The 27,940-nt window shown below is 29.8% G+C and overlaps 3 protein-coding genes across 3 annotated transcripts; 2 read left to right on the plus strand and 1 right to left on the minus strand.

The window, feature by feature from the left end:
• Nucleotides 1-451: 451 nt before the first annotated feature.
• LOC116777739 (major facilitator superfamily domain-containing protein 6) lies at nucleotides 452-7,887 on the plus strand. Its single transcript, XM_032671437.2, has 14 exons — nucleotides 452-693; nucleotides 955-1,028; nucleotides 1,344-1,482; nucleotides 1,756-1,975; nucleotides 2,094-2,265; nucleotides 2,664-2,866; nucleotides 3,268-3,472; nucleotides 3,809-3,906; nucleotides 4,163-4,307; nucleotides 4,581-4,765; nucleotides 5,023-5,275; nucleotides 5,447-5,658; nucleotides 5,891-6,077; nucleotides 7,763-7,887. Exons 2-14 carry the CDS (start codon nucleotides 971-973, stop codon nucleotides 7,837-7,839), a joined length of 2,154 nt encoding a protein of 717 aa, XP_032527328.2. The 5' UTR covers nucleotides 452-693; nucleotides 955-970; the 3' UTR covers nucleotides 7,840-7,887.
• Nucleotides 7,888-10,095: 2,208 nt separating this feature from the next.
• On the minus strand, nucleotides 10,096-21,707 carry LOC116777864 (exosome complex component 10). Its single transcript, XM_032671615.2, has 13 exons — nucleotides 21,491-21,707; nucleotides 20,867-21,008; nucleotides 19,717-19,898; nucleotides 17,428-17,569; nucleotides 16,004-16,176; nucleotides 15,690-15,907; nucleotides 15,287-15,405; nucleotides 14,156-14,649; nucleotides 13,707-13,845; nucleotides 13,123-13,235; nucleotides 11,660-11,741; nucleotides 10,764-10,841; nucleotides 10,096-10,695 (listed from the first exon to the last, which is right to left on the minus strand). Exons 2-13 carry the CDS (start codon nucleotides 20,927-20,929, stop codon nucleotides 10,135-10,137), a joined length of 2,364 nt encoding a protein of 787 aa, XP_032527506.2. The 5' UTR covers nucleotides 20,930-21,008; nucleotides 21,491-21,707; the 3' UTR covers nucleotides 10,096-10,134.
• Nucleotides 21,708-21,709: 2 nt separating this feature from the next.
• LOC116777865 (syntaxin-6) lies at nucleotides 21,710-27,662 on the plus strand. The gene is made up of 6 exons (XM_061526003.1): nucleotides 21,710-21,888; nucleotides 23,066-23,231; nucleotides 23,677-23,772; nucleotides 23,968-24,287; nucleotides 24,384-24,478; nucleotides 24,954-27,662. Exons 1-6 carry the CDS (start codon nucleotides 21,854-21,856, stop codon nucleotides 25,028-25,030), a joined length of 789 nt encoding a protein of 262 aa, XP_061381987.1. The 5' UTR covers nucleotides 21,710-21,853; the 3' UTR covers nucleotides 25,031-27,662.
• The last annotated feature ends 278 nt before the right edge of the window (nucleotides 27,663-27,940 follow it).

Genomic DNA, 27,940 nt, shown 5'->3' on the forward strand with positions numbered 1-27,940 from the left:
GGCTAATACGGTACGAGTTTCCGTTATACATTTTTAATATAATTTTTGTTAAGTAGTTATTATGAAACAGTACCAATGTTTCTGTAATTAATTATATTAAATCTTATATATCTGTGAAAAAATCATTTTAGCTACTTCCTGAACGCTGGCTTCTAAATATATTTATTTTAAATTATTTGCTACTTGTGATATTTTTTAAATTTAAATTTAATGTGATCATTAAAATCTTAGCTTTAATTTGAAGTGTTTCAAATGAAAAATCTTGTTTATTTTTATTTATTTTAATCTTCTTTATTTGGAATTGTTAATTTGTACTACACTTTGGTTACAGAATAAATTTTGACAGACCTATCAAAAGTTATTCTGTAACCATCTGTGACCATCTGTGACCATCTGTGACCTGTAACTGTCAGCTGTCTGTAGTCAAGAGTCAGTAGTCAGCTCACAGCTGTCAGTATGTATGTAGTGATGTTAGAGTTAGGAAGTTAAATCCTTATATTTAAACTGAAAAATATAAGGTGCTCATAATAAGAGACAACCATATTTTTAATGTTATAATTTTTAAACAAAATCTTACGAATTCTTTAAAACTAAATTATAATAAAATTATACCTAATCTATTATTAATGTAGGTTGTTAGCTATCAGTGAGTTAACGTAATAAAAAACTCCACATTTTTTATCAAATCATTTGGTAAGTAACATATAAGACATAGAATATAATTTATTCTCTTAACTATTATATAATCACGTAAACAGGCTCTGTTAAGTGCATATATATAAATACTTAAAAATATGCGAACTTGTAATTATTTATAATAAACACATGTGGCTAAGCGTAATGATTTTTACATTTAGCTTAGTGTGAAAACTAAGAGAAATAAATGCTTAAGTCAATTATATTTCAATGTTTATTAAAAATATTTATATATCCTGTAATAAGAAACTGTTACAGAATAAAAGGTGCTAAAATGAATATCAATAAGAAGCTGTTGCCTATGAAAGGACATTTCTTTTTGTTTAATGCTGGTGAGTGCAAATAAATTATGATTATCTAGCATAATATTGCTTGCTCGATAAATTAATATATTTAGATAGCACCAAAGTCATATCAGATATGTTGTTTAAGAAATACAATGTAATAGCTCTGGATTTGTTTTTAAAAATTATATTTTATTAAATTATTATTTTGTAACTATTAAAATTTTTTTTTTATATTAAAAAATTTAATATGACACAAATTGCTAATTTTTAATTTATTACACTTTGAGTCATATCAAGGCATATTGAAATAGGAATTAAAAAGTTTATGAAAATGGAAATAATTAATTATATTATTTCCAGGTACTGCACCTGTTGTACCATATCTGTCCACATATGCCAGGCAACTAGGTTTTTCATCTGCTACAGTCGGATTAATATATACAGTCCTTCCAATATTTGGTCTGATTGCAAAACCACTTTTCGGTGTTATTGCTGACAGGTAATAATCCTATTGATAACCTTAAATAAAATGTCCTATTTTATGTTGATATGTTATTTTTATGTACTTACAAGTTAAAATTTTTTTGAGAAATCTTATTTTTTTATACATTATTTACAACATTTTTATCTCAATATTGAATTACATAAAGCCTTCTCTATGTATAGTATCACATTATCTCTCAACAACTTGAATGTTATCATCCTTTTTAAAATTCTCTCAGTTATTAACCTAAATTATTTATAATACTTAGTGCTCTTAATTCATTTGCAGATTTAAAATACAAAAATCAATCTTCATATTATTTCAAGTAGTGACGATTGTAAGTTTTCTTGCCATTTATTTTATCCCAGAAACTGGGATGAAGACATCTGTTGAATTGGACTGTGGGAATGGTGTCACATTTCTGAGAAGTTGCTATGAATCAAATTCACAAGTAGATATGTGTAAGGTTACAGTGTTGGAGAACAAAAATGAGACTGCCGTTTGTAAGGTAAGTTGGGTTGCTAAAACTCCACACAATAATATTAATAATACTAACATTATGTATACATATAAATTATCCATTTGGTTAGGAATTGGATAGTAAGTATAAAGTAATTTGTTCACAGATGAAATGTGACATGACTTCACCAAAAATGTGGCAGACTGTGTGTGAGCACTGGCATATACCTCAATATTGCTACAGCGATTCTAAAAACATTGAGTACTTAACACACATAAGCAATATTAAAATTAAAGACCAGTGTCTAAACATGGCTTCAAATAATGTCACACTTGATGGTGAGTAAATTTCAAATATAAAATTTAATAAATGTAGGATTCAATATGTATTGTTTCTACTTTTTCAATTGAGATACATTCATACCTTATCTTTTGATAAAACTGTCAATTTTTTGCAAAATCCATTTGATCAAAGACAAACCAGAAATCTAAATCACGATTTAGAATATCATAGTCTCAACTGGCAATCTATAAATAACTATAAAAAATAAACTCACTATATCATAAAAATAAAAATTATCACAATTTGTTTACTATTTATTATATGGATGTAAAAGTTATTAATTAGAAGAGAGATAAGGGTTTTCAAAAAAAGAACATTTTGCTGTAATATTGGGACTTACATATCATATTTATTCATATATTCAATACGTAAAATGAATCCAACCTTGTTCTAGGTTACACCTTCACCCCACACTGTCGTGTCGGAATGGGTTTTGTTGATATCAATGAGCCTTGTACACTAAGTTGTAAGAACGAGATGTTATCAAAACTCATTGGTGATAACAAACCAAACATGACCTGTGTTGATAATATGATGAATTTTAGACTGTGCACCAATAATAGTTTGCCAGTTAGTGACGAATTTGATGAGTGTAGAGTAAGTACCTTTTTTAAATAATAATGTATACACAATAATGAATTAAGGTTCTATGTTGGTGGAAAAAACATTAAAGATGGTATTCTTGTCTAACGGTCTATGAAGTTTTAGTTAAATTAAAATATAATTAACACTTTTTGATTATTATTTGCTGTTGGTAACTTAACTTCCACTTATGTATTGAAATATTATATTTCTGTCATAAATTTTTGCCCTCAACCACAATTTATAATTTAGTTACCTGAAAATTCGGTAATTTTATTAGTTAATAATTAATTCACACTTTGGAAAGACTTTTTAATCTATATTTATGAAAAACCCTTGAAATCAAATTGTGCTTCATTTTCTTTTCACATTTCTCTACAAAGTTACAATTCAGTACAACTGTTATGTGATTTCAGGCCTCCTGTGATCTAGATCCATCAACACCATGGAAATTAATGGAAATTTGTGAAGGTTGGGAGGCAGATGTCACAAGCGCCTGCCAGCCAACAAACAGTCACTTCCCAGATACACTTGAGTTCAACGGAACTATACTCCTTTCATCCACAATCACTGAACATCAGTGCGTCTATATACAGCTCAATCATATACAGATGCCTGACGGTAAAATAATTTTGTCTTATCACATCTCAAACCAGCCTAGTACAAAGAATATTATTATATATTATCAATTATAACAGTACATTATTTTAATATAATTGTTATGGATATCATAGTTTCTTCTACTTGAGTGTATGTAAAACCATTACAACAGTAAACTCCATATATTAAAACAATAAAAAATAAATTCAAAAAAATAACATGTATAAAATGATGAAATTAATATATTAAAAGTTTGTACCCAAAAAAACTGAATAATAAATATTTAGCGCAAATTGAAAAGTAAATAGAAAAAAAAATTGTAAGAAATTGTAATATTTTCATTAAAATTTGTCGCAGGATCAATACATTACCCCAATTGTATCTACAAGAGTCAATACCAGGTCGAAGCGAACCTTTTCCACGCCTCCTGTGAGATAGAATGTGACAACGAAATGGTATAAACTTCAATGCATATTAAATAAAAAATAAGACACACAAAAGCGTAGTAATGTAGCTTTTCTCACAAAATAACTTAACCTCCATAAGGACATTAGTTAGAAGTTAAAAGTATAATATTTTATATACAACAAAAAAAATGTATAAGAAAATTATATTCAATAAATTACCATTAAAATATTACAGCTTCAGCTTTAACTTATAAGTGATATTAAGTAATCAAAACTATAAATCCGTCCAATCATTAAAAATCAGGTGAACGAGTTGTTTTCAACATCAGACGTCAAGCAGAGCGAATACTCGCTGCAGTTTTGGTTGTTCTTCCTTATGATGATCATAAGCTGGGTCGGTCAGGCTGTTGTGGTGACCTTCGCTGACGCAATTTGCTTTGGATTGCTTGGTAAGTGCTGGGTTTGTTATGAAATTATTACTCATTGGTTTTTAAGTACATTTTATCAAATTCGTGATGACGCTTTAAAAAAGTTTCTTAAAATAATATCAATTACAGTACCATTCATAGTGCACTTATTATTTGTAGGTTTGGTTAGATAAAAGATTTAGCTAACTCGCAGATCAAAACAATAGCTTTATTTTTTTTAGTCACTATTTTCACTTTTTAAAAAATGAAGAAAATGCTACAGGAATTATTTAAAATGTCATTTAAACACTTCAGATACTAAGATCTCTCGCTACGGCAAGCAACGCCTCTGGGGTTCCGTTGGCTTCGGTATAATATCCCTAGTCACGGGAACACTAATAGATGTGTTCAGCAGCGGCGCTTACAAAGACTACACCATCGCGTTCGTTCTCATGACCGTATTTATGTTCGGTGATGTCGTTGTGTCCTGCTTCCTACAGGTTCGTGTATTGTTTGTTCTGAATAACATATGAATTAATGTGCTTATAAAATTCCACTGTCGTTTCGTTACAAGCAGAAATTATTTTTTTTTTTTTTTGGCATTACAGTCACGACGGTGACAGTTCATTACAGTAACTTCGAGACCACTGCGTATTTTTTTTTATGCCTAATTTTAAGCACCACTATTTTTTGTAAACAAATAAAATTCCTAATAACACTTTATTACTTATGTTTTATGAATATTTAATAATTTAAGGTGGAGTCAACAAAGATGTCGGTGAACATTTTAGCAGACGTGGGTTCATTGTTGACATCGCTACCAACATTTGTGTTTCTGATATGGACTATATCAGTCGGTCTGTGTACGGGCTTGATATGGAACTTCCTGTTTTGGCATATCGAAGACATATCAGGGTTGAACTGTGAAGTTGAATATGTTAAGACGTTACAGGGACTGGTTAGTGCCATACAAACATTTGGTGGAGAGATACCATTTATGTTCGTGTCAGGTAAGACATTCGTAATACTATATGGAGAATTTTACTGTACGCTTTTTCAAATATTTATCAAATTTTCAAGGTTGCTATAATAGAAAAGTAGTTATTTATGAACAGAGACAGTTATGTTAAACAGATTGAAGCTGTTATATTATATTTTTAATATACATTATATTTTTTTAGGATATCTTCTGAAGAAAATCGGTCACATAAACGCCATGACGCTCGTGCTATTCGCTTTAGGCCTTCGTTTCATCCTATATTCCATACTGACCAACCCTTGGTGGATACTTCCTATAGAGATGTTCCAAGGCATCACATTTGGGATGTTCTATCCCACGATGACGTCATACGCGAACGTTGTATCACCTCCCGGCACAGAAACTACAGTACAAGTAAGTCAAACATTATTTCATTATTCAAAATATATACAATTTTTTTTTTTACATTTTTATGGACCATATGTATCCATGTTCCATTGTTATTTGTATTTTCTCTAACATTTCTATTTGTCTTTCTGTTATCTTTCATATTATCTTTTTTGATTAGTTTTTTTTTTTAAATTAAAAACTAGTAGTTAATTATAACTTCTGATAATATCTCTAAAACTATTTAAATATATTCCAGGGTCTAGTAGGAGCAGTCTTCGAGGGTGTTGGTGTATCTCTTGGTAGCTTCATCGGGGGTCGACTCTATGAAATTCATGGGGGTTGGAACACTTTCCAATGGTTTGGAATTTTCGCATTCATAGCATGCGCCATTCATGCTACAGTTCAGTACTTAATGAGGGACAGATACACACACGTCAATCAAGGTAAATCTATACAGGAATAATTCCGAAACGTAATCAATTAATCCATACAAGGAGATTTTTCTTTTATATACATATTTTATTTTGTGATTTTACTATATTTAGAGTAAGAATAACGTAAGGAAAAGTGTTCTAACACGATTTCCATTCATACGTAATATTGTTTTTAATTGTTTATTATAAACAGTTAATCTAAGAATTTTTATAATTGTATTGTAATATAAATTTTGTCGTATTTTAAATAATTATACAAAATAAAATTGAGATTAACAAAATATATGATTAATGATACTTAAGTCAATTCCGGTTGTGTCTAATAAATTTAGCAAAAGCCAAATTGTTCGTGTACTTTGAATTTGTGATGAGGACGTAATAATTTATTTATACTATTTTTTTTTTACAAAACTATACATAGTATAGATTGAAAGTGACCATGTGATGGTAACATTGGCAATTATGATTATTTTACAAAAATTTCAGTTGCCAGTTAGAAAAATTTACTTTACCCATTCCATTTTTTAGGTTATTAATAGTTATATTATATGCTCTGTATTTCACGCAACAAATACATTAATTATTGAATATACCTAAACAAGTACTTAAGAAATAATGTTTCTTTGTTTATATAAAATTACAGTACATTTTGAATTTAATACTCGATGATAATTATTTGTACTTACAATGCCATGTTTAACCAAATAATATAATTAATGTACTTACTTTTTACAATAGTTTTATAAAAAAAATTCTCGAAATTAATTTTATAGTACCTATTGTATAATCGAAAATTGTTTGTTATAATGTTTACAATTCTGTCGTTTTTTGTCATGTGTTGCTTAAACACAACCAAAAAAATTGAACGAATCAATTGAGTTGTGTGTGTGCTTACATGGAACAGAAAATCATTCCAAAGGAATCTGTTTCAAAACAATAACAAATATATAAATATATGTAATTCGACTTGTCTTGTCTTAAACCAGTGTCTTAATCATTGTCTATGAACTTAAATGTTTACATATAAAATTTGAATTTAAGAAAATAACCTAGAAAAATAACATAATAACTTTTTTAACCTAACAAAATTTTGTATGACACTTATTATATATATTTAAAAAAAATATCATATTGCATATAAATGCATAGTGCATGAAGCAGAGTTCATCCGCTATAGAATTTTTATAACCTAAAATACAGTAAAAGCTTGGAATTTACTTTGCATGGAACTGAATACACTTAAAATCATTTATAATTAATAAACCAGTATAAAAAATTAAAATTAACAATTCATTTAATACAATCTCTTAAAACAGGACATTCTAATTCAAATGATTTTAATCGCATTTTGTTTTATGATTCTTGCTTGCTGTCTGTCTTGTGTTTACATCATTCCGTTCCTATATATATTTTTTTTATGTTTAATTAACATCAGTGATTTTGTATGTTCCTTATACACAGTATTATTTAATTAGTTTTGGTAAACAAATATATTATTGGCTAATAATGCTGTGGTTTGATTTTTTTTTTCCTAATTTATTTTACGTTTTTATTGTTTTTCGATATTAAGTGTGCACGTGTTTTCGCAGCAGTAAAGCAAGTACATTCCAATCTTTTATATGAAATGAATTATGTCTTTAATGTAGTTGTGTTCTGATGTATATTTATTTATAAACAAGTTTTAAATATTCCAGGCTATACGTCAGTTATAAGATTCGGTCATTCACCCGATGCTGTATTTATGTTGGAAGATATGGATGAAGGACGTTAATGAAAATATCACTATTATAATAATTATATAACATCATAGACAAATTTATTAACATTTATTGTTATTTATTAATTTCAAACAATGGTAGCTGAAGGTTAGGCAACAAACAAAACCATGGAGGTTTAAGGGCAAAGTTCAAGCCATTATTGTAATGTGACACTCTAAAAAATAATAAGTGACCGTCATAGAACAATGTAGTTATTGAAAAAAATATATTTGTATAGTTGCTGTATTTCTTTTAAACAAGATTTAAAGATTTTTTATAAAAGTTCTAGTATACTTGAAGAGGTTAAAAAGTCTGAAGCCTTATTATTAACAAGACATGTTCATATATTTATTTCACACACACATATATATATATATATATTTAAAAAAAAAAAATTACATCCAGAAGTACATTTTAATAAACTAAATGTATTTTCACAAATAAAGGTGTGTGAAGTTTGCAATTACTTCTACTGTATTTGCATTATTGTAATTATTCATATTTATAATTTTTTGTAAAAAATATGTACTTAAGTAGTGGACTCTGGTTGAGGGTCTTTTTATGCAATATTTATTCATTCCTTTATAAAATAATTAAAGTGCATAAGGCTGTGTACATATATATAAATATGTATGTGCGGTTTCTTTTAGTATTTTTACTGTTTTTGAAAAAATCTAGTATTAAATGACTATTTTTAGGGGGAGAATGTTTTTTGTAACTATATAAATGGGATTTTTATTACTTTTTTTTTAGTATGATAACTATTGTTATATTTTTTGTATTTCCATATTCTAATTTAGTACTGTGTGTACCTGTTGAAAAATAAATAAATACATATAATTAAATTGAAACTGTAATATATTTATCTGTATATTCTTTTTACCTGCGTTCTAATCTTATTATTGTAAGAAATATCAATTTAGATATATTTACATAATATACTTATCTCAAATAAAATTACCGTAACCCATCGCTACATACCAGCTTAAAAATTTTAAAAGTAATATAAAACGCCAGTTTTTAGTGATACTAGTTCCATATTACATCGGATATTTTAAAGAATGTCTATATTTTTTAACTTTTTTTTTTCATTTATATGACTATGTTTATTTTTATGATATAAAAAGCAGACTCGGATAATATCATCCGTAATATAGCTGTGACTTACGAACAATTTGTAGACAGTCGACCCATATCAATATAAATGTGTAGGGAAGAATGATTGGTTGTTTGACAATAGGACAATTTTGTTAATTGATATAACATTCTTCAAATACATTTGTAATTGTTAATGTCATTACGAAACTATTATAGATACATGCATACATATTACATATGATATTACTTGTAGGAATCAGGATTAGGTCAGGTGGTAGCGTAGGTAGGAATATTAGGTATCAAATAGTATTTTGCACGCAAGTACTATAATGTAAATACAACTAATATTTTTCGGATCTATTACATAGGTACTCTAGACGTTTCGGTTACTTTGCAGTAACCGTGATCACGGGCAGACGACATGTAAAATATAACGGCCCGCCAAAAAAAAACATGTTAATAGTAATAGTACAGTTAGCAAAAGAACTGGAATATTTATTTTCTGATTTGGTCATAACATTCCGGACCAAAGTTGAAGGTGAAAAGGAATAAATTCAGCATTTGTTCTATTTTGAGCAAGTTACTAAATCGATAGCATCGATTTATATAATTATCTTGCATCATCTAAGTCTTTTCTTTGAAATTTACCCTAGAAGCAAGCTAGAACTATTTACACATTTTAAGTAAACATGAATTTGTGTCCAGGTGTCAGAGGTAATACGCAATATATAGAAAAATGTTTTCAACTAATGATTATGCTCTTGCTAAGTAGATTAAGACGTCTGATTATCATATCGCATAAGCATTGTTTTAAAAGTATAGATATATGGTTATTAAGTTAATTATTAGAGAGCCAACAGCACGTTTGGATAAATATTTCTATGTTTTTTTGATACACGTAGGTATTCATGAATTTTTATAACAAAACCAAGCAATGCTCACTTTTTATTTTTTCATTGGAAACGCAGCATAAAACGCTTTGCATGATGTAAGGTCGCCATGACTACACACAGTAGTAATTCGCGTTGCTTTCTTGACAGTTTAAGAATATACACAAATAAATATGAATATTTTTTTTAATAAATGGAACATCAAAAATAACAAGCATATCTCGCATTAGAAGCTCGCCAAACTTACAATCTAAATGTTTAAATAAATAAAAATACATGGGATTATATATGTTCGTTTACTTTCGCTTATACATGATTAAATTATTTATGTTTTTTGAACTTGGACTTAGGTTGCTTGTGCGTTCTTTCGACTTCGTCGTGGAACTTCTTGTAATTCACTTTCTTATAATTGTACGGTTTAACGCTAGTTTGTTCTGATTGGTTCTTAACTTTGTTTTTGTTCTTCGTTTTGTCACCTTTGTTCTGAGACGAAGTCTTCTCGTTGCCAATTTCTCGTTTCTTCTCCTCGGCCTTTTCAGCGTTCGACATTTTCCTCTTGCGTTGTGCTGAGTTTTGATTAGAGACGTCAGGTCTTCCGTCATTTTTTCCTCTAGATATTTCATCACCCTCTTGGGACCTATCCCGACCTCGTTCGATTGTATTCCCGTCACTTGTTCCACCACTTCTGCTATCGTATAGTTTGATGGTCGATTCCTCTAGGGGCACCTCAGCCTTTTTCTTCAAATCTCCCTTCCCCTCGTTTTCTATCATGGACTTTGCCTCTTGCAACTTCAACAATACTTCTGTCTTTATCAACTCGTTACCTTTAGATATTGCGGCAATTTTTGCTTCTTTGTCCTTATATTCCTTGATCTCTTCCACCTATAGATAGCAAATGTTTCAGATAGTTCGTATGACATTGATATTTCTAATATAACTATTATATATACCTGTGCAAGAGCTCGATACTTCCTGTATCTATCGTAAGGCGGAATGAACATCTTGGCGTCCACATTCAGATCGGATACCTGCCAACAAATAGTCGGTGACGTTAATATTATACAAAATAAATCATATACCGTACAGAGTTTAGATATTTAAAGGCATTATAGGTTGCCACGCAATAAAAACACACATACAGTGAGGAATAAGAAATAGCACCTAAGTTGAGACAAGATCTAGCATCACAGAAGAGTTGGAAAACACACTGTTACCTAACATCGTCCAAGCAAGCAACAGAAGTTAACTAGAGATTGTTAGATAATGAATTGAGAGAAACGAACACAAGACTAAAGAAAAATCAGTTATTAGTTAGTGACAGTATACATACCCATCACCAATGATTATAGACATCAAAATATTCACAAAAATTTAATTCCCATTTTCACTTCATGAATAACCAGAAAACCAAAACTATTAACACAAACAGATCCTTTGCCATTACCAACTAGATATAATAAAAACATATAATATATAAAACTAAAAAAAAAAACAAAACAAAAAGTAAATTATTTATTCGATACAAATATTCACATCGTTCGATGATAATGTACTTTTTTATACTATGATATGGATATCATAAATGTATACTTAAATGTAAAGAAAAACAAAAAAAAATAAAATAAAATATGAAAAAAAAACTAAAATAACTACAATCGAGATCTCATTTTACTACTAATACATTCTATGAATGGGTATAGTCTAAGATTATATATGGTAATACATTTTTTTTTCTTCACTAGGCTGTGTTACCTTAAGGCACTTGCACTCCCTGTGGAGCCTAAATGACTACATAATTATTGTTTCAAACAAAACACACATAAACAAGTATATAATAGATAGTTACTATGGGCGCGTCGTTAGGCTGGAACACTGGCAGGTCGGGCTCCACGAAGGTCGCGTCTACCTCTGGGTAAGATTCACCCTCCCTGTAATATTTGTATATGGTAACATTAACTCTCATTTCATTATTATAATAAAAATATTATCTAACATTTTATTAATCTATAAATATTGAATCCTATGTATACACGATCAACTAACATTCCCAGTTTAAATAACTGTCATTCTTGATCATTGTTGAATTATGTGTTCAAAGAACTACAATTTTATAATTTGTCCAAGAAAACTAAACCTATCATTTTATATACGATCATTAAATTTCGTTTAGAAATCTTAACGAAATAATTAATTCAAAGACAAACATTTTGATATAGTTTTTTACTTTTATATTATTAAATATTTTTTTATATAAAACCAATTGTAATTTCGTTAAATATTGTGTTAAATAAATAGAGCCAGTGTATAACAATTATCACATATCAGATCGCCAGTACGCGGTAGATGACAGTCATAAACTTCGTCCCTATAATTTATTACTCAGATAAAAAAAAAAAACATAAAGTGTGAATGTTGATAGACTCTGTTATTTAATTCGCTTGATAAATTAACTGTAATGAAATTTTATTGCTTAATTGATTGATATATATCTAGTACTTATTGACGGAATTTTTAATGTTTCAAATGATATCAGATCTCGCTTGGCACAAGTTTGCATCGTCCGACTACATATAAATCGTTTCCTGTTCCTTATTCAATGAAGTCAATATGATAATGTGGAGAACTTTATCAATGAATAACTGTTAACGAATACAGTAAGCGTTGACGATTTCACTTAGAGTAAGCATAACGATCAAACATTTTCCAGCCCATACTAGGGAGTGTGAACTCGTTTAATATGTTTATACTCGTTTAGTATGAAAATCACAAATAAAAGGTGAAAGCAATATCAGGACGAACATTTTTCTTTACAGTTTTTATTTTATTTACGAGACGATCAAAGCTTTTTTTTTAAATATTTAAACTTCCTCTTTTGAAAAATATTATATTTCCTTTCAATGATTTCCTTTAAATAAGGTCTGTTCGTGTTACATACATGTATTTCAATTATAGTTGTTATATAATTTAAAAGTTTATACGTAACCCTTTAATGCAAAAATGTAATGATTTAAAAACTCGTTAATATTTTCTACAATCCATGCTGTAAAATTATACAAAAGCCCATACGTCCAAGACCTATAATATTGTTAATTATATGAAAATTGATATCTCACATTTTTATATACTATACCTAGCAGCAATTATTCTGTAAGATTGATATAAACAAATAAAATTGGCCTTCAAAATTTTTCTAAATTTAAAGTATCCAGATCATGACTAGGTCCATGAACGCTAGGCTCTTGTACTTAAATATAACATTATAATATACTGTTACTAAAGATGTTAAATGAACCCACAATATAAACTCACTGGTAGTGAAGATGGCTCAGGTCATGTATCATACGTTGAGGAGCTGGCGCCATCGCGATGCTGACACCAGATGAACTGGAATACAGCACCGGCTCCAGGGGTAACTCTCGACACTGAAGTGAAAAATACACATAAGATTATAAACTAGTAATATTCAATTATTAAGGTTATAACGTCAACGTTGATTCGGAATTTTGATTTTTGACCAACGTCCAAAAAAAAAGTATAAAACGTGATATTCATATCTGGATATTTTTAATTTCACACAAACATATCGTTGAATGGATCAATTTGCATTGAATTTTTTATATTTAAATCACAATTAAAAACTACGAATCCATAACATTAGTTTTAAAGATACTTGGAGAGATAGAATTAACTTTTCCTAAAAAAAAAAACAGCCTTAAATCAGCCATTACCTTCAACTGAGAAATAAATTTAGTAACCGACAAAATGATAAACCACAAAACACCAACAAGAAGAATTCCCGCACATCCCCCACTTTATGGGTCACTTTCCTTTGACTTTTTCAAACGAGAGAGTAGTTTTTTGAACATAAATTTTAGATCAGATTTCCAACTAACCGACAGAAGCATCCGATGTACAGTGATGAGGTTCTGTTTGAGGAACGGCGGCATTGGGTTGCAAAGTGCACTGACACCTTGAAGCTCACGTGGCAGCGTCTCCGCCAGGGCCAGTAGCATATGGTTCGGCAGGAGATACCTGGTGGAAGAAAAAATATGAAGCAAAGAAAACTTTTTGGTGTAACCATACAGGGTTAATATAGAAAACTTTAACGGTAAAAAAGGCTTCGATAGGCCATAAGATTAAATCTGATTTTTTATTTTAATATATGGAATATTGTATAAAAATTAATCCAAGGTCAAGAAAAAATGGTTCCTATTATTTTTCATGTAAAATCCAAATATTAATTCTTTATGTCGAGTGTATTAACATATATAAATTGTACTAGCAACAAAAAACCTCCTTGACAAGTTTTTAATATATAAACACATTGGTTTTTTGTACTCACGTGGTGCTCTCATCCAACTCACGAGCATTTGCATCCCTCCAGCGGTACAACAACCTTAGAGCTGCCATCTGTCTCGTATTGAAAGACTTCTTCGACCTCACATACAACTTCAGATGACTGCTTTCATTTATAACCTCCTTGTTATAAGTCAACGAGCAGATATGTCTACTGTTCTCAAAAACAGACCGCAGCAGACTGCCGTCTGGCGAGATTGCCAATAAATCAGCTTTCATACGTCGCCACATGTACAACAAATAGTGTGTATCAACTCGGGCGTATTGGCGGAGTTCGTCCGGTAGGGGTCGTATACGCCAATCGGCGAGCTGATATCTTTTATCAGCGTCCACTCTGCAGTACCTCATCAATAGACTCTTCAGTGACAACCCTGGCAGAGCTAAAGCTCTAGCTGCCTGGTGAGTGTCAATCATACCGACCACATACACACCGAAATCCCGCTGCAGCCATACTATGTCACGTTCAGCGCCATGGAATACCTAAGAAAACGTTTATTTGTGAATCTACTGATTTTGACTTAATAGATACATACTTGTGCGTATATTGAGCCCGTTTATAAATAAGTCGAAATTATAAATGGTTATGCTTAGTTTAGTTATGGTTTATTTACTTTTTGAGTACATTTAAATATATGAACTTGTGAATGTAATAAGAAAATTAAAAATTTGGCATAAATCAGGCGATAGTATTAAATGATATTGAACATAATATAAACGAACTTAAGTCATTAATTTTAGAAATTATTAAATAATAATGAAATTAACATTCGAATAACAAAAACATACTTGAGAATTTTAAATAATAAGTTTATTAAACATTCCTTTTGTAAGACTTTAAAACCAGTAATTTCCAACCAGAATGTAGGTCACAATATATAACAAATCGTGTTACGGGTGCTTCAAAGGTTGTTTGCGAGGTCATGAATATTACGGATGAATTGGAAAAGGAATATTATATTCGAATGTCATGCAGATTGAATTTAGCACATTCTTTTCTTCTTCATTTTCACAACGACAGAATTAATTTATCTATTTAATATTAGGGAATTTATCATAGTGTATACAGATCATAGGATTGTTTTAATTATATTGTCCTAACATGATAAGAATAACTCACTTTTAACTTCTTTGGGTCTGTAAATGCCAGATTTAATTTGTGGACGTGCTCTCTAACGGCCAACGTGTCGATTATGAAGTCGCCCTCGTATGTCGATATCTGGATCAGACATGTGATGCCTGGGAAAACATATATTTGTTTAGATGGAACAAATACTAGTAAAATTAATGAAAGTGTAATGCAATCTATAAATAAATTATTGACTGTTTTTGATTTTAGATTATCCAAACAATATTTACTAAAAACATACGTATATGAACTATATAGACCTTACAGTCATTCCGCATATATTATTTTCCGTACAGTGTATGTGTAGATTAGTGTGTGTTTATATTTACGAGTAATTTTGACCCAGCATACCTGTTCACGTAATATTTGATATCCTGTACATTTGAAACAATACCTTGATATGTCCTATAGGAATGATGTTCCACGTCTACAGCTATCTCGTCAACTGTGTTCAGATGCTCTACAAGTTTTTCCAAATCTGCAACTGTTTCTATGAATGACAGTGGAGTATCTTCAAGAGATTTCGGAAAAGTCGGCGGTTCGGTGTCGGGCTCTAGCACTTTAGTCGGTGGTTGATACAACTCCAGCTCTATTTTGTAAGGATGCTCGTATCTATGGAATGCGGAGAGCAAAGGAATGTTCTATGTTATGTATGTGAATGTTGTATGTAATATAAATTAGAAAGCCTTAAAGACTCCAAACACTTACCCAACAGCTTCGCCCTCGTCATTATACAGTATGTTCAACGCTAGCGGCTTGATATTGTTCGGTTTGTCGGATATTTTGGGAACCCATAAATTGTCAGAATTGTCGACTGGCTCTTTAAACGAGAGCTGAGGACGCGCAATATTCTTGGCTCCAAAAAACATAGTCGAGCCGACCTGGGGAGGAAAAATCCTTGAAACTTTTCTCTTTTTTGCATTTGTTTATAGTTTCATATTTTTGCTATAAATAGATAATATAAGAATATCTTCATAATCACAATTAACGTAAAAGTTCGTAACATATTATAATCCATGCGAGTCACAAATACAACAGAAATATTACTATCAGAGTTCATTAATATTCTAAATCACTTGCCACGTCGAGTACAGAATACTGTATCCTGGTATAGTTTGATGTTGATTTGCCCCTTAATACATTTCTTTAATAATTATTATATATTGATTTCAATATTATCCAATACTCCTTTTTTTAATGCAACATATTGTCCACTATTTATAATATAGCATTATTTCTTCAACGTTCATCTTTTTAATTATATCTAATATTTTAATCTCAAACGCAAGACCCAATATTACCAAACGCGACCCGACACGAGAACACCACTTGAAAATTCAACAAATGTTTGCTACTTTGCAGCGGTCTTGTATATGAGCGTTGCAATAGATCTTGATTGAGATATCAATATGATGATAACATAATTTAACGTCTGGGAGCAGGATATCCTTTGGTTGGCGATACACGCGCTAAGAATGCATCCAACAGATGACACGTGGCATTCAAATTCGATTAAATATTTGATTTATATCATCTCTAAATAATTTATGTTAGATATATTTATACAAATGTGTTCAGTTTTCGTAAAGTATCTTTAAAATTGTATCCAAAATACAACTATTCTTAGGAGTTATATGGGAAGTGATAAATCTTTTAGGGAATTTAAAGAAGGTTGCAAGGTATGAGAAGCTAAAGCAATTAATAGTCATTACAAAAATGCGTGGCTGTAACAGAGGAACTGAGAAGTCCTGAGCAGTGATACCAATTACGAAATTAAAAAAATCTTTTAGCAAATAAATGTAATGTTTTATTTAATTGGTGCACTTGCTGAAAATCAATAGAACGATTCCACTTCTCATATAGTTTAAAAATTTAACTCCTGTAAAGTCGATTTGTTTTCTATCTGCAAAGTGGATCTGGCCGTGCCAATATAATATTTTCATAGTTTTTACTTAAAATTCAACTCTAATATTTAATTACCATAACTTATTCATTAAAATATTTCACTCACTTAAAATTTACAGTTGCCGTTAAAAAGGATGAAGATTTAAATTTACTGACGTAATCTATTCAACCCTAACATTGTCCGCGGCAGCTATTAATAATACATCTACTGGTTATAAAAATACTACCTGTATCTTAGTTATCACTGGGGAGCTGAATGAAGGTCCCGGTTCCTCTCCACGGCAAACATTTTCTATGTTTATGTTGATACGATCTAGGATGCGATCGTTGACGTCAATCACGTGGTCTGTGTTGTATTCGTCGTCATTTCTGTGAAAACAAATCAATTGGTTTGTGGACAATCTAAATATACCAATTGTAGCCACGATGCATGCCTGTCTTCAAGTTCAATAGTAGAATAGAAATTTCATTACACTCAGTTAATACACGTATTGAGGTATCTTCATTGAAATGAAACTAGTATTATTCGGATTTACTACGCGGAAAAGTCCGCGTAGTAAATCCGAATAATACTAGTTTCATTTAAATGAATACTCGCGAAAATCTTAGATCTCATTATCTTCATTGATTTAAGTATTATGCGTGTCAAAATTATACTAGTGTACATAATGTGTATTTTATTTAGTTTATTTTATGTCTAACACATTTTAAATACAAAAGAAATTTGTTTTGTAAACTTCTTCTCAATAAAAACTTTGGCTGTTTTAAATTCCAAGTTCCTCTCTTGAAACTGAGTACTAAGTTTTCGTTTCATGTTTATACTTTATTATGATCATGAAACTATTTCTGTTAAGTGGAAAATGTTATATACTTGGTGCAAACTTAGAATTTAACTGAATAATTAAAAATTTAAAATTCCTAACTTTACAAAGGTACATGTGACTATATTCAAGAGATCGTTTAGAACATATAGTCATCTTCAATCAATATCAATGTAAGAATTCAAACATAACGTTTTTATACGGAACACTTCTTTTGAGATCTGTGGTCAAATCACAAATCAAAATGCAGAGTTGTTTTATTGTAATTATAATGAAGATGATATTCGCAATATATTGATTTTATTTCACTTAACAGCAGTCGTTGTTTAAAGTCCTTGCAAACTCTCGTTAGACACACAATTGTTATTGATTAACCCTCATACATCAGTCCGGTTCAAATGTCGTGTCGCATTTGAAAGTCATTTGAAGAAAGATGTTAGGCATCCCTGAATGATATAATTTTTCATAATATTAATAAATTTATAGAATACACTTAGATTTTCAAGCATATGTTACGTCCACAAAATCATATGCCTGACAAAAAAAACTTATCAATTTCAGGTGCATCAATTTTTCTATTTAATAAGAAAATAAAAAATCTTAAAAGTTTGATTTGAAAATTACAGAGAAACAGATAGATGATAGGGAAATGATTTCATTTGCTTGAAAGATTCATCTGTGAAGACCTGTTATATGTGACTTGAAAGGACATTGCAATGAAAACTGATCACAGCCATTAGGTCATGTACAGGATAGCAGACGGGTCAGTTAGATATAAATGAACAGTACATTTATTTATTATAATTTTAATGTTTGGGGTTTTGTGATTATAAGTTTTCTATAATATATTTATCTTCAGGGCAATACAAAGATTAAAAAAAAATCGGGATGTTTATAATTTAATTTACTGAGATAAGTGAGACTTGTGATACCCTTTGAGAGGGTTTTGCTCTTTTAAGGAGTGTTTTATAAAATGGGGTAGGCATAAAAACTAAATATATTTGAGAATAATGGTTAGCTCTATTGAAAAAATACATATTCTACAAATGCCTATATCTATTGGTAACATTCAATTTTACGCTAATAAACAATATAATATTCCTTCTAAACAGAATAAGCCAGTATAAATATAATTATCTAAATTATTATTTTTTATTGTGCACATTCAGCGTCCACACATAGAGATAATGTTTCAAAACCTGGTTTTAAATTTCCCTTCCAGCCATTTACATATTATAGTTACTATACAAATTTAAACTATAACAAGAAAGTTTTCTACATTAATAAATACAAGTTAAGTGCAGACAAGGCCAGATAGAGAAGGTCATAAAAACGTATCTTAACATTTAAAGATGAAAAGAATAAAAATACTTGCATATATTTATACTAACTTGACTAACATGCAAGCAGAATAGATAACAATGGGTCCAGCAATAATGTAAAAATTTAACAATTTGCATATTAAATATTTCATATTGTGCCAATTAACCAGGAATCAGATAAAAAAGACATTTCGCAAGCAACACAACACTGAACCTTTTATAAAAAGTTACTATTACATTCTCAAATCAAAAATGCATATAGCAACAGTTATATGAAACAAGCTTATAACATGATTATACGAGAGGCTTTAAATTACAGCAACATAACAATAAAACTATATAAAATAAAAGCTAACTGTAATTCAATACTCACATTTTCAACTTCACATTAGGTATTTCTGTGTTCATTATGTCGTTTGATTGTAAAATTAAATTCTTTGTCATTTGACTCGACACTATGTTAAAATCATGAAAGGTCTTGAATATTTCCAGAGAAGTCCCCACTGGTAGGTAGTTTGAGGATCTTATTGTTTTATTCACTTTTGTATAGCCATCCTAAAACAAAATTATATTACGAAAATATACTGTGTTGAATTTCATTATATATTACGTGTTTTATTTGAATGTCCATTCTATTGCAAATATGTATATCATACATCAGAAAACATGATCCTATATTCTACCCACATTTTTTAGTACTATTGATTTATGTATTTAATGTTGTATTTATTCTTGTATTTATAATCAATAAAGCTACCTCTTATATCTGATACCAAATTCATATAAATATACATAACAATGCATATTTATACATTGTTATATGTACAACTTCCTTAGTTTTTTAAATATAAGCTACAAAATAAGACAATAATATTATTTATATCTTAGTATTAAGGATACATTGTTTGAATTTATGAAAATTGAAACATTATTATTTTATTTGTATATTAATTTTTCAATTATCCTTACAGCACAAAATTTTGAATACAACAACCTTGTAAGATATTCATTTATAAATAATCTGGTACTTAAATAATATACTTTAATATTTAATAATAAGAAATATTAAAAATTAAATCACATAGAAATTCTATTTAACAAATTAATATTTTGAGGATACCACTTTGTGTGTATTGACCAGCTATTTTTAAAACTGTACACCCTCCATAGTTTCACCAAGTGTTATCCATTATATTTTTACATATAAATAAATTTCATAACTAATCATCTATAGCCATGTTTATATCCAGTAATTTAAAACGCGTCCTCATTCAAACACATTGTTTTTTGTGTCTATGAAACAAAATATCCTTACCTCGACCACTTTGTACAAAAACAGTCTCATTTAAGACTTTAATATGCATATAGTTGTCGAGAAAGGTTGATTGGATCAATTGGAATAGATTGAATTTGACCTATATTAACACATTAGAGTTCCATCAAGGCTCAGAAGCAACGATTGCGATAAAAACACATGTTATATATTGTCAAAAAGGATATTGAACTCTACATAAATTACGTACCTCTGTTACTGCTGTTAAATGAGGGTAAAATTCTGGAGCTTCTGGATTTAAAACTGAATTCATATTGAACGGATATGGAGTTAAAGCTTAAACATAAAAATTAAAATATCTCCTCTGCACCATGCAGGTCGCAGGAGATGATCTGTGAAGATTAAAATCAGGAATGAAGTGAAGTGTGTGCAGAAGTCAGACCCGGGCACAGATAATTAAACAATGGTCCCCTAGGTAACTGCGCAATACTAGATTTCACAAAATGCACTCCGTGCATTGTTATATTTAAAAGTGTATTAACATAGCATTAATCATTTATTAAGTATATAAAATCCTCGACTTAAAATTTACAATAAATAAAACACATTTTATTTTTTATTATATTCACCATATATTAAATGTATTATAATTGAAATTAACTTACATTTATTGTTAAACTAAGTAATAAAATAAATATTTTAGTAATAACAATAATAGTTTTTTTTTTATAATAGTAATGTTTAAAAAAAAACTATTTAACAAGTTTTAGAACGTACACAAATAGTAATGACAACTTGATTATTGACATAATAATTGTCAAATAACAAAAGATATGGTCGAAAATGTTTATGTGCAGTCCTAAATTGTACTTACCGATTACTAGAGTATCTAATACTTAGGTGGTATTTATGATGTACGTCGGAGAGCACGTTTTTGCATCACAATCACCTCTTCACCTTCCACCAGGTCTGGTCTCTGGCGTTTGCGCAGTAAACACAATACAAATACGCAAGTGCAGCTTGCTGGTGTGATGTAAGAGAGCAAAGGACGGGGAATATATTTTCATCGAACGTATTCTGGGTAGGTACAAGTTATTTGGCCGTCGATATTTTTTGGGATAGGCAGTGTAAATCTTGTTTTCATTTGCTGTGAAATGTGTCCGTTTATCAAAATTGATTGTGTACGCTAGGAAGCGTGACACGTTTAACTCTCGCAGATACACAGTTTTGAATTGACATGACTCTAGAAGATCCCTTCTACGTCGTAAAAGAGTAAGTGTATCACATTGTTAGTGTTGAGGTCTATTGTATGTTTATTTTTAGAACTAGGGGAGCTCAGGCTTCTTCATTGTGTAATTGCACGATTTTCCACTTGTATCTACATGTTATTACTTTAAGTAATGTTTTGATTGAGATGCAGAAGCTCTAGATTTATTTGGTGTCAAGTGCTTCAATTGCTCAATTAATTATTTGATTACAATTAAAATTTACTACATATATGTGATATGTATATATATTTTTTAAATTTTGAAAAGGGATGGCTGTTTTCTTAGAAGATTTTCATTACAAATGATAAATCTTTATTGTGTCTCAGTACAAACTAAATAGTGAGCTTATATAATTAATCATTAGAAATGAAAACTTCATTTAAGGAATCAGATCAATGTTTGTTGAATATGTGTGTAACATATCACAGTTACAGATATTCTAAGTCCTTTGTGAGTAAACATTCAAGTTGAGCTATGGTTTTTCAATTTACTAAGTCATTTTACTATGCTATATTTTACCATATTTCAACTACTTTGAAATATCCATCTGTTATGGTTGTATGGGATGAATGTTTGAAAGTCATTGTAATGTTAAGTAGTAAAAAATTACCAATGACCATAATCATTAATCTAAGAACCTTAGTTTCATGCATAACAGTGATCATTATAACACTCTCAATCTGAACCCCATTTAAAATTATTACTCTTATTATTTGCGTTTATATATATTGTCAAATATATTCAGTCCTCCACATGAACCATACATATTTTAAAAATTCTTCGTACTCTTGTTAAAACAGACAAAATAATTTATATCTGATTTATTTTGGATATTAAATTATTGACTGAGTTTTTTTCAAATTTATGTAACTTATACAATAAGTTAAGGTTGATGTTAATTACATATGAATTATCTTTCTTTTACCAACCAGTCTTAGGTTCTCTACATTTATTGCACAATTTTTAATTGAAAAAAAAAAAGATTTTGCTAGTACTAAAACTAAAGATGATGCCATTATTAAAACTAATTTTGATTAATAAATATCAAAATATTTATGTATATCTATATTTCATTAAAATATCTAATTCATAATCAGTTTGGCATATGCATATGATATTAATATTAAAAACATTATAAGGCTAGGGACACAACTAAATATAACTTTTATTATTTATTCTAGTGAGGTGTTCCGTGCGTTGAACAAGACTCGCGGTTTGTATCTTCGCTGGCAGGAAGTAACTCGTACACCTATAGTTCACAGCCCGGAAGCCGAGTGGACTTCGACAGAACTCAAGAACGCTATACGAAGCATCGAATGGGACTTGGAAGACCTTGAAGACACAATCAATATCCTTTTTAGCATACATATCAGATTGGATGCATTTATCAAATGATAGACCAATTTATCAATCTATTGGTATGCATCTATTGTGCTTACCGTAGCCTTTGATTGCATCTAGTTCTTATCTCATCCCCTCACGGAGCGAACGAGCTTTATACAGGTAGCAGCTGTTATTTTAGATATAACAATTTTGATAAAAAACATATATATTTACTAACATATTATATAACACCCTCATCATATATATTCCATGTTCATAGCATTTTAACAATAATCATAATACATTACTGAATTATAAATAGTAATGTTTTTGCATGACTATTAGTTCTGGTTATTATCTTTATTACTGTAGAATCCAGATTATCACTACAGGTAATAATCTTAACTAACCGTAATCACGCTATGTTAAAAATCATATTGAAATCTACATATCCTTACAAATTTATGCAAGTATTGTAGAAAGGAATACATCAAAGTTTAAAATTGACAACAAGGAAATAAGCGAAAGAAGGACATTCATAGAGGCAACTAAGCAGGAAGTGAAGGTATAAAATTAATTATTGAAATGTTGAAGCTACAATAAAATTATTGACATTATTAGGCTGCTATTGTCTTCACGAGCTTTTTGATTGATAATATTTAATTCTATATTGTAAATCATCTATGATTTTTTTTATTTTATAAGGCTGAATTAAATAGCTGGCAATTAAACATTAACGATATATATTGTATGTAATTAGCTCATGAAAAGCGTGGTAATCGGGAATAAGCGCAACGAAATGGATGGTACAAGGGAACCGCTTCTGGCTGAAGAGAGCCCCAGCCGGGGGAACAGTGGAGGAGCTGGTGGGGCGGCCTGGGGTTCACGGCTGCCTGGTTACCCCCACTACCGCCGCCTACCATCCGCCAGCCCGACGCGCTACCTTGAGGATGACGTCATGTCAGCCCAGGACAAGATGCTGATGTCGCAAGACGACCAGCTACATCTAATAAGCAATTCGGTCGGTTCATTGAAAACAGTCTCCAAGCAAATCGGCATCGAATTGGATGAACAGGCCGTGTTAGTATTTCTGTAAATTAACTTAAAGTTTTACAAGACTTGATATTCAATTCAGGTTATAAAATTGCATTTTATACATTTGACTTTTTTTTTCAGTATGCTAGATGATTTGAACACTGAACTGGAAAACGCAGACTCAAAGTTGGATTCAACCCTGAAGAAGGTCGCCAGGGTGTTGCACATGAACAATGGTTGGTTGGAATTCCAAATAATTATTATCAAGACATCTAAACATATACATATAAATAAAATTGGAGTGTCTGTTTGTAATATTTAAATAACCGTTTTTACTACATTCATATGAATACATATACCAAAATAAGTTTTTTTTAACAATTTTTGTCTGTCTGTTTGTTCTGGATAATCTCTGAAATGGCTGAACCGATTACAACGAGCCTATGTAATAGAGAGTGTTAAATTAAGCGTTATCACTGTCGTGTTAAAAACAATTCATTGTTTATATTCAGACGCAGTCGCGGGTAACAGCTAGTTTAGGATAAAAAAAAATCAAAACCAAGTAAAATTCTGAGAAGCTTCCATTCCGTTTTCCATGAATTTCAAGAAGTTTATGCGAGAATATGAAGTGTGTGTGTGTGTGTGTGTGAGTGTTTGAGTGTGTGTGTTTAAAACGTCAAGAAGCTTGATGTGTCTTCATTTCTGTTCCAGACCGACGACAATGGACGGCAATCGGGGTTCTACTGGCATTGTTGGTCGTCATTCTAATACTATTCATTATTCTTTAATAATAACATGTTATGATACCAAACTTCCCAAAGCGATTTTACTATATAAGAAAAAAAAAATTACATTTTTTATGAATTATCTATAGATGTATGTATAAATGATAACGTATAGAGGAATAGTTTGGGTCTTGCTGAATAAAAACAAGATGGGCTTAGTCATCGGAATTTATATTTTTGTTATGAATATTGAAATAAATTATCCAAATCACTGTGACAATTTGTTATTCAGATTAATCAGAAACCATAGTTGAACTTAAATTTTTCTGCAACATGTGTTATATAAAAGATATCAAGAACATTTAAATAGTTGGTTTCATTCTAGAATACTTTCATTATATATATGAAACAGCTTTTTTTGGCTATAAATTGAATATATTGGGATTATCTTCATGTAAACATACAACAACTGTGTGTAATAAAGAATGTCATACGTATTGATGTTTCATGAAATTATTAATAAGAGAAATTAATATCCTATTTATGAGAAATATACAGAAAAAATTAAAATAATAGTCAGCCAAACACCAGTGCTTATAATGTAGTATAAACAAATTTTTTAAAGTACGTATAACAGCAACAATTAAAGAATCCTGTCCATCATCAAGTAAGTTACCAGCTAACGTTTTGCCCAACTACACTTCTATGCGATATTATTACTTTAAAATTAAAAGACCCCTTATAATTTAATTTCTTGATATTCTTATCCTTTCTGTTTTTATTTGTGTTATATTAAAAATATATATATCTATAGTTAAAAGACTGCGGGAGTCGTCCAAATACAATACCGCTATGTCTAATGATATACATATAATAAAAAAAAATCATACAAATAAATAACGGAGGGAATATTTGGAACATCAGTTTTAGTAAGAATCTTAGTCAACCTACTAGTTTCATATAAGATAAAAGATAAATTTCTTTGGTGACATCTATAACGTCGTAGAATACAAAAATGTACATCACATTACTTACTGTATATAAAATATGCAGTCGTGTAATATTTCTGAAATGCAATGATGAAATATAAAAAAAGAAATTGCATACTTTATATTAACATGCAAAAATAAAAGCTAAAAAAAAAAAATATGAAAATATATGTTACAATAAAAAGCCGATGTTCCGAATACACTTTCAATAGTACATCTCCGGACTTAGGGAAAGACGTTTGATATTGGTGACAATATAACCATTTGCCGGAAAAAATGAGGCTCTCGCTATTATTAATGTTATTAATAATATTGACAATACATCGTTTAAGTACATTCCTACAGGAAAGCCTTAACCTGTGATTTTTTACATCGTAAAAATTCCCTTGTTTTTTCCATAGAATGTTAATTGTGTCCAAATGAATGGTATTTTGTGACAGTTTTGTACATCGGTTCATATAATTTATTAAGTGTTGTATAATTATACACTGTCGTATATATATACATTTTTATATAGACATAGATTCTGTGTTTAGCTTGTTTTAAACATTCATCGGCTTAAAGGATTAACTTTGTTTTACAGTCATCGTTTAGTTCTATTGAATAATACACATGTGCTCATTTATTTAGTTCTAAAGAGAATTTAATTTTTTGTCAACAATCTTTTTTGGCTTTTACAATTTTTAATTTAACGACTACGTGTTAGTTTTTCATAACCAGCCTTCAAATGGTTTTAAAATCCATCTGTTCGATCTACTTAAAGTAGATTTGTCAATCGCATGGGTTTATTCACAATTAATTTTGGACTACGGACTACGGAATATAACCACGAGTAATTAGGAATATCTTCTTTAAGAGGTAAATAATTCGAAATGTTCTTTTTTTAAATTTATATACAAAATTTCGTTACTTTTTTTTTCTTAATTATCATTTATCAGATATCTCATCGTTATTTTTATAACTTATCAGTTTTTATTTGAGCGAATTATTGTAATGCGCAAAACCTCAACTTGACTTCTTTAGATATGTTATCAGAGCCAAATATTTCGTTTGACATCAATTTTTCGATAATATTTATCTTTATGGACGAAAATAATTGTTTTTTTTTTCAATATAGTTTAATTATGCACTTAAACGAAAACGTGGTTGCAAATTAGAGAACATTACGTTTATTTAGTTCTCCGATCACATATAAAAAATTGTGATCTTTTTTTTATCTTTAACAATAATTTTGTGAATATAACAAGGGGATGAAAACACTTAAGATGTCGAACAAAGTTAAATTCCTCAGCCATTTAATGAAATAATGTATTTTATGATTTATATTTGGTTATTAATTTCGTATGAAACACCCAGTTTGCTTTAAAATGTATGTAATGTATATAGGGACGATATATTGTTAAAACGCTGAATAGACGTTCATAAAATCTAGATCTAGTATCAGCTAGTTTAGACTGTATTAGTCGTAGGTTTATTTCCTTCGAAATAACGAATTTAATATGGCGTTTCAACAATATGTCACTTGTAGATATTGTAGAAATATATTGAAGCGAGATAAATCTAGATGGACATTATTTTGTTTAGACTTTTCCAGTGTTTAAAATATTAAATGAATTTGCCAATCCTTCTATAATTATTGTATATTAAAAACTTTTTGTTTATGTCAGTGGTGACAGCTGTGTATAATAAAATTATTCAAATATATACATACATGTTTTATTCTTTGCTAGCGTGCATGCGTTTTTAATTTACTTCAATAATGGAATATGCATTATGATTATGATTACTAAGGTCTAATCGTGTCTTTTGTATCTTGCGTCAATTCATGCGATTTTGAAATTGTGACATGCGTATGTGTATGTGACATAAGGTGACATGTGTATGTGTATGTGACATAAGGTGACATGTGTAAAGATATAAGGCTGCTATATAACACCAAATTCAATAAGTTGTTTTCGTGATTACCGTGTTTTTGTAGAGCAAG

The sequence above is a fragment of the Danaus plexippus genome, chromosome Z, assembly GCF_018135715.1.
Source record: "Danaus plexippus chromosome Z, MEX_DaPlex, whole genome shotgun sequence".
NCBI classification, from domain to species: Eukaryota; Metazoa; Arthropoda; class Insecta; order Lepidoptera; family Nymphalidae; genus Danaus; species Danaus plexippus.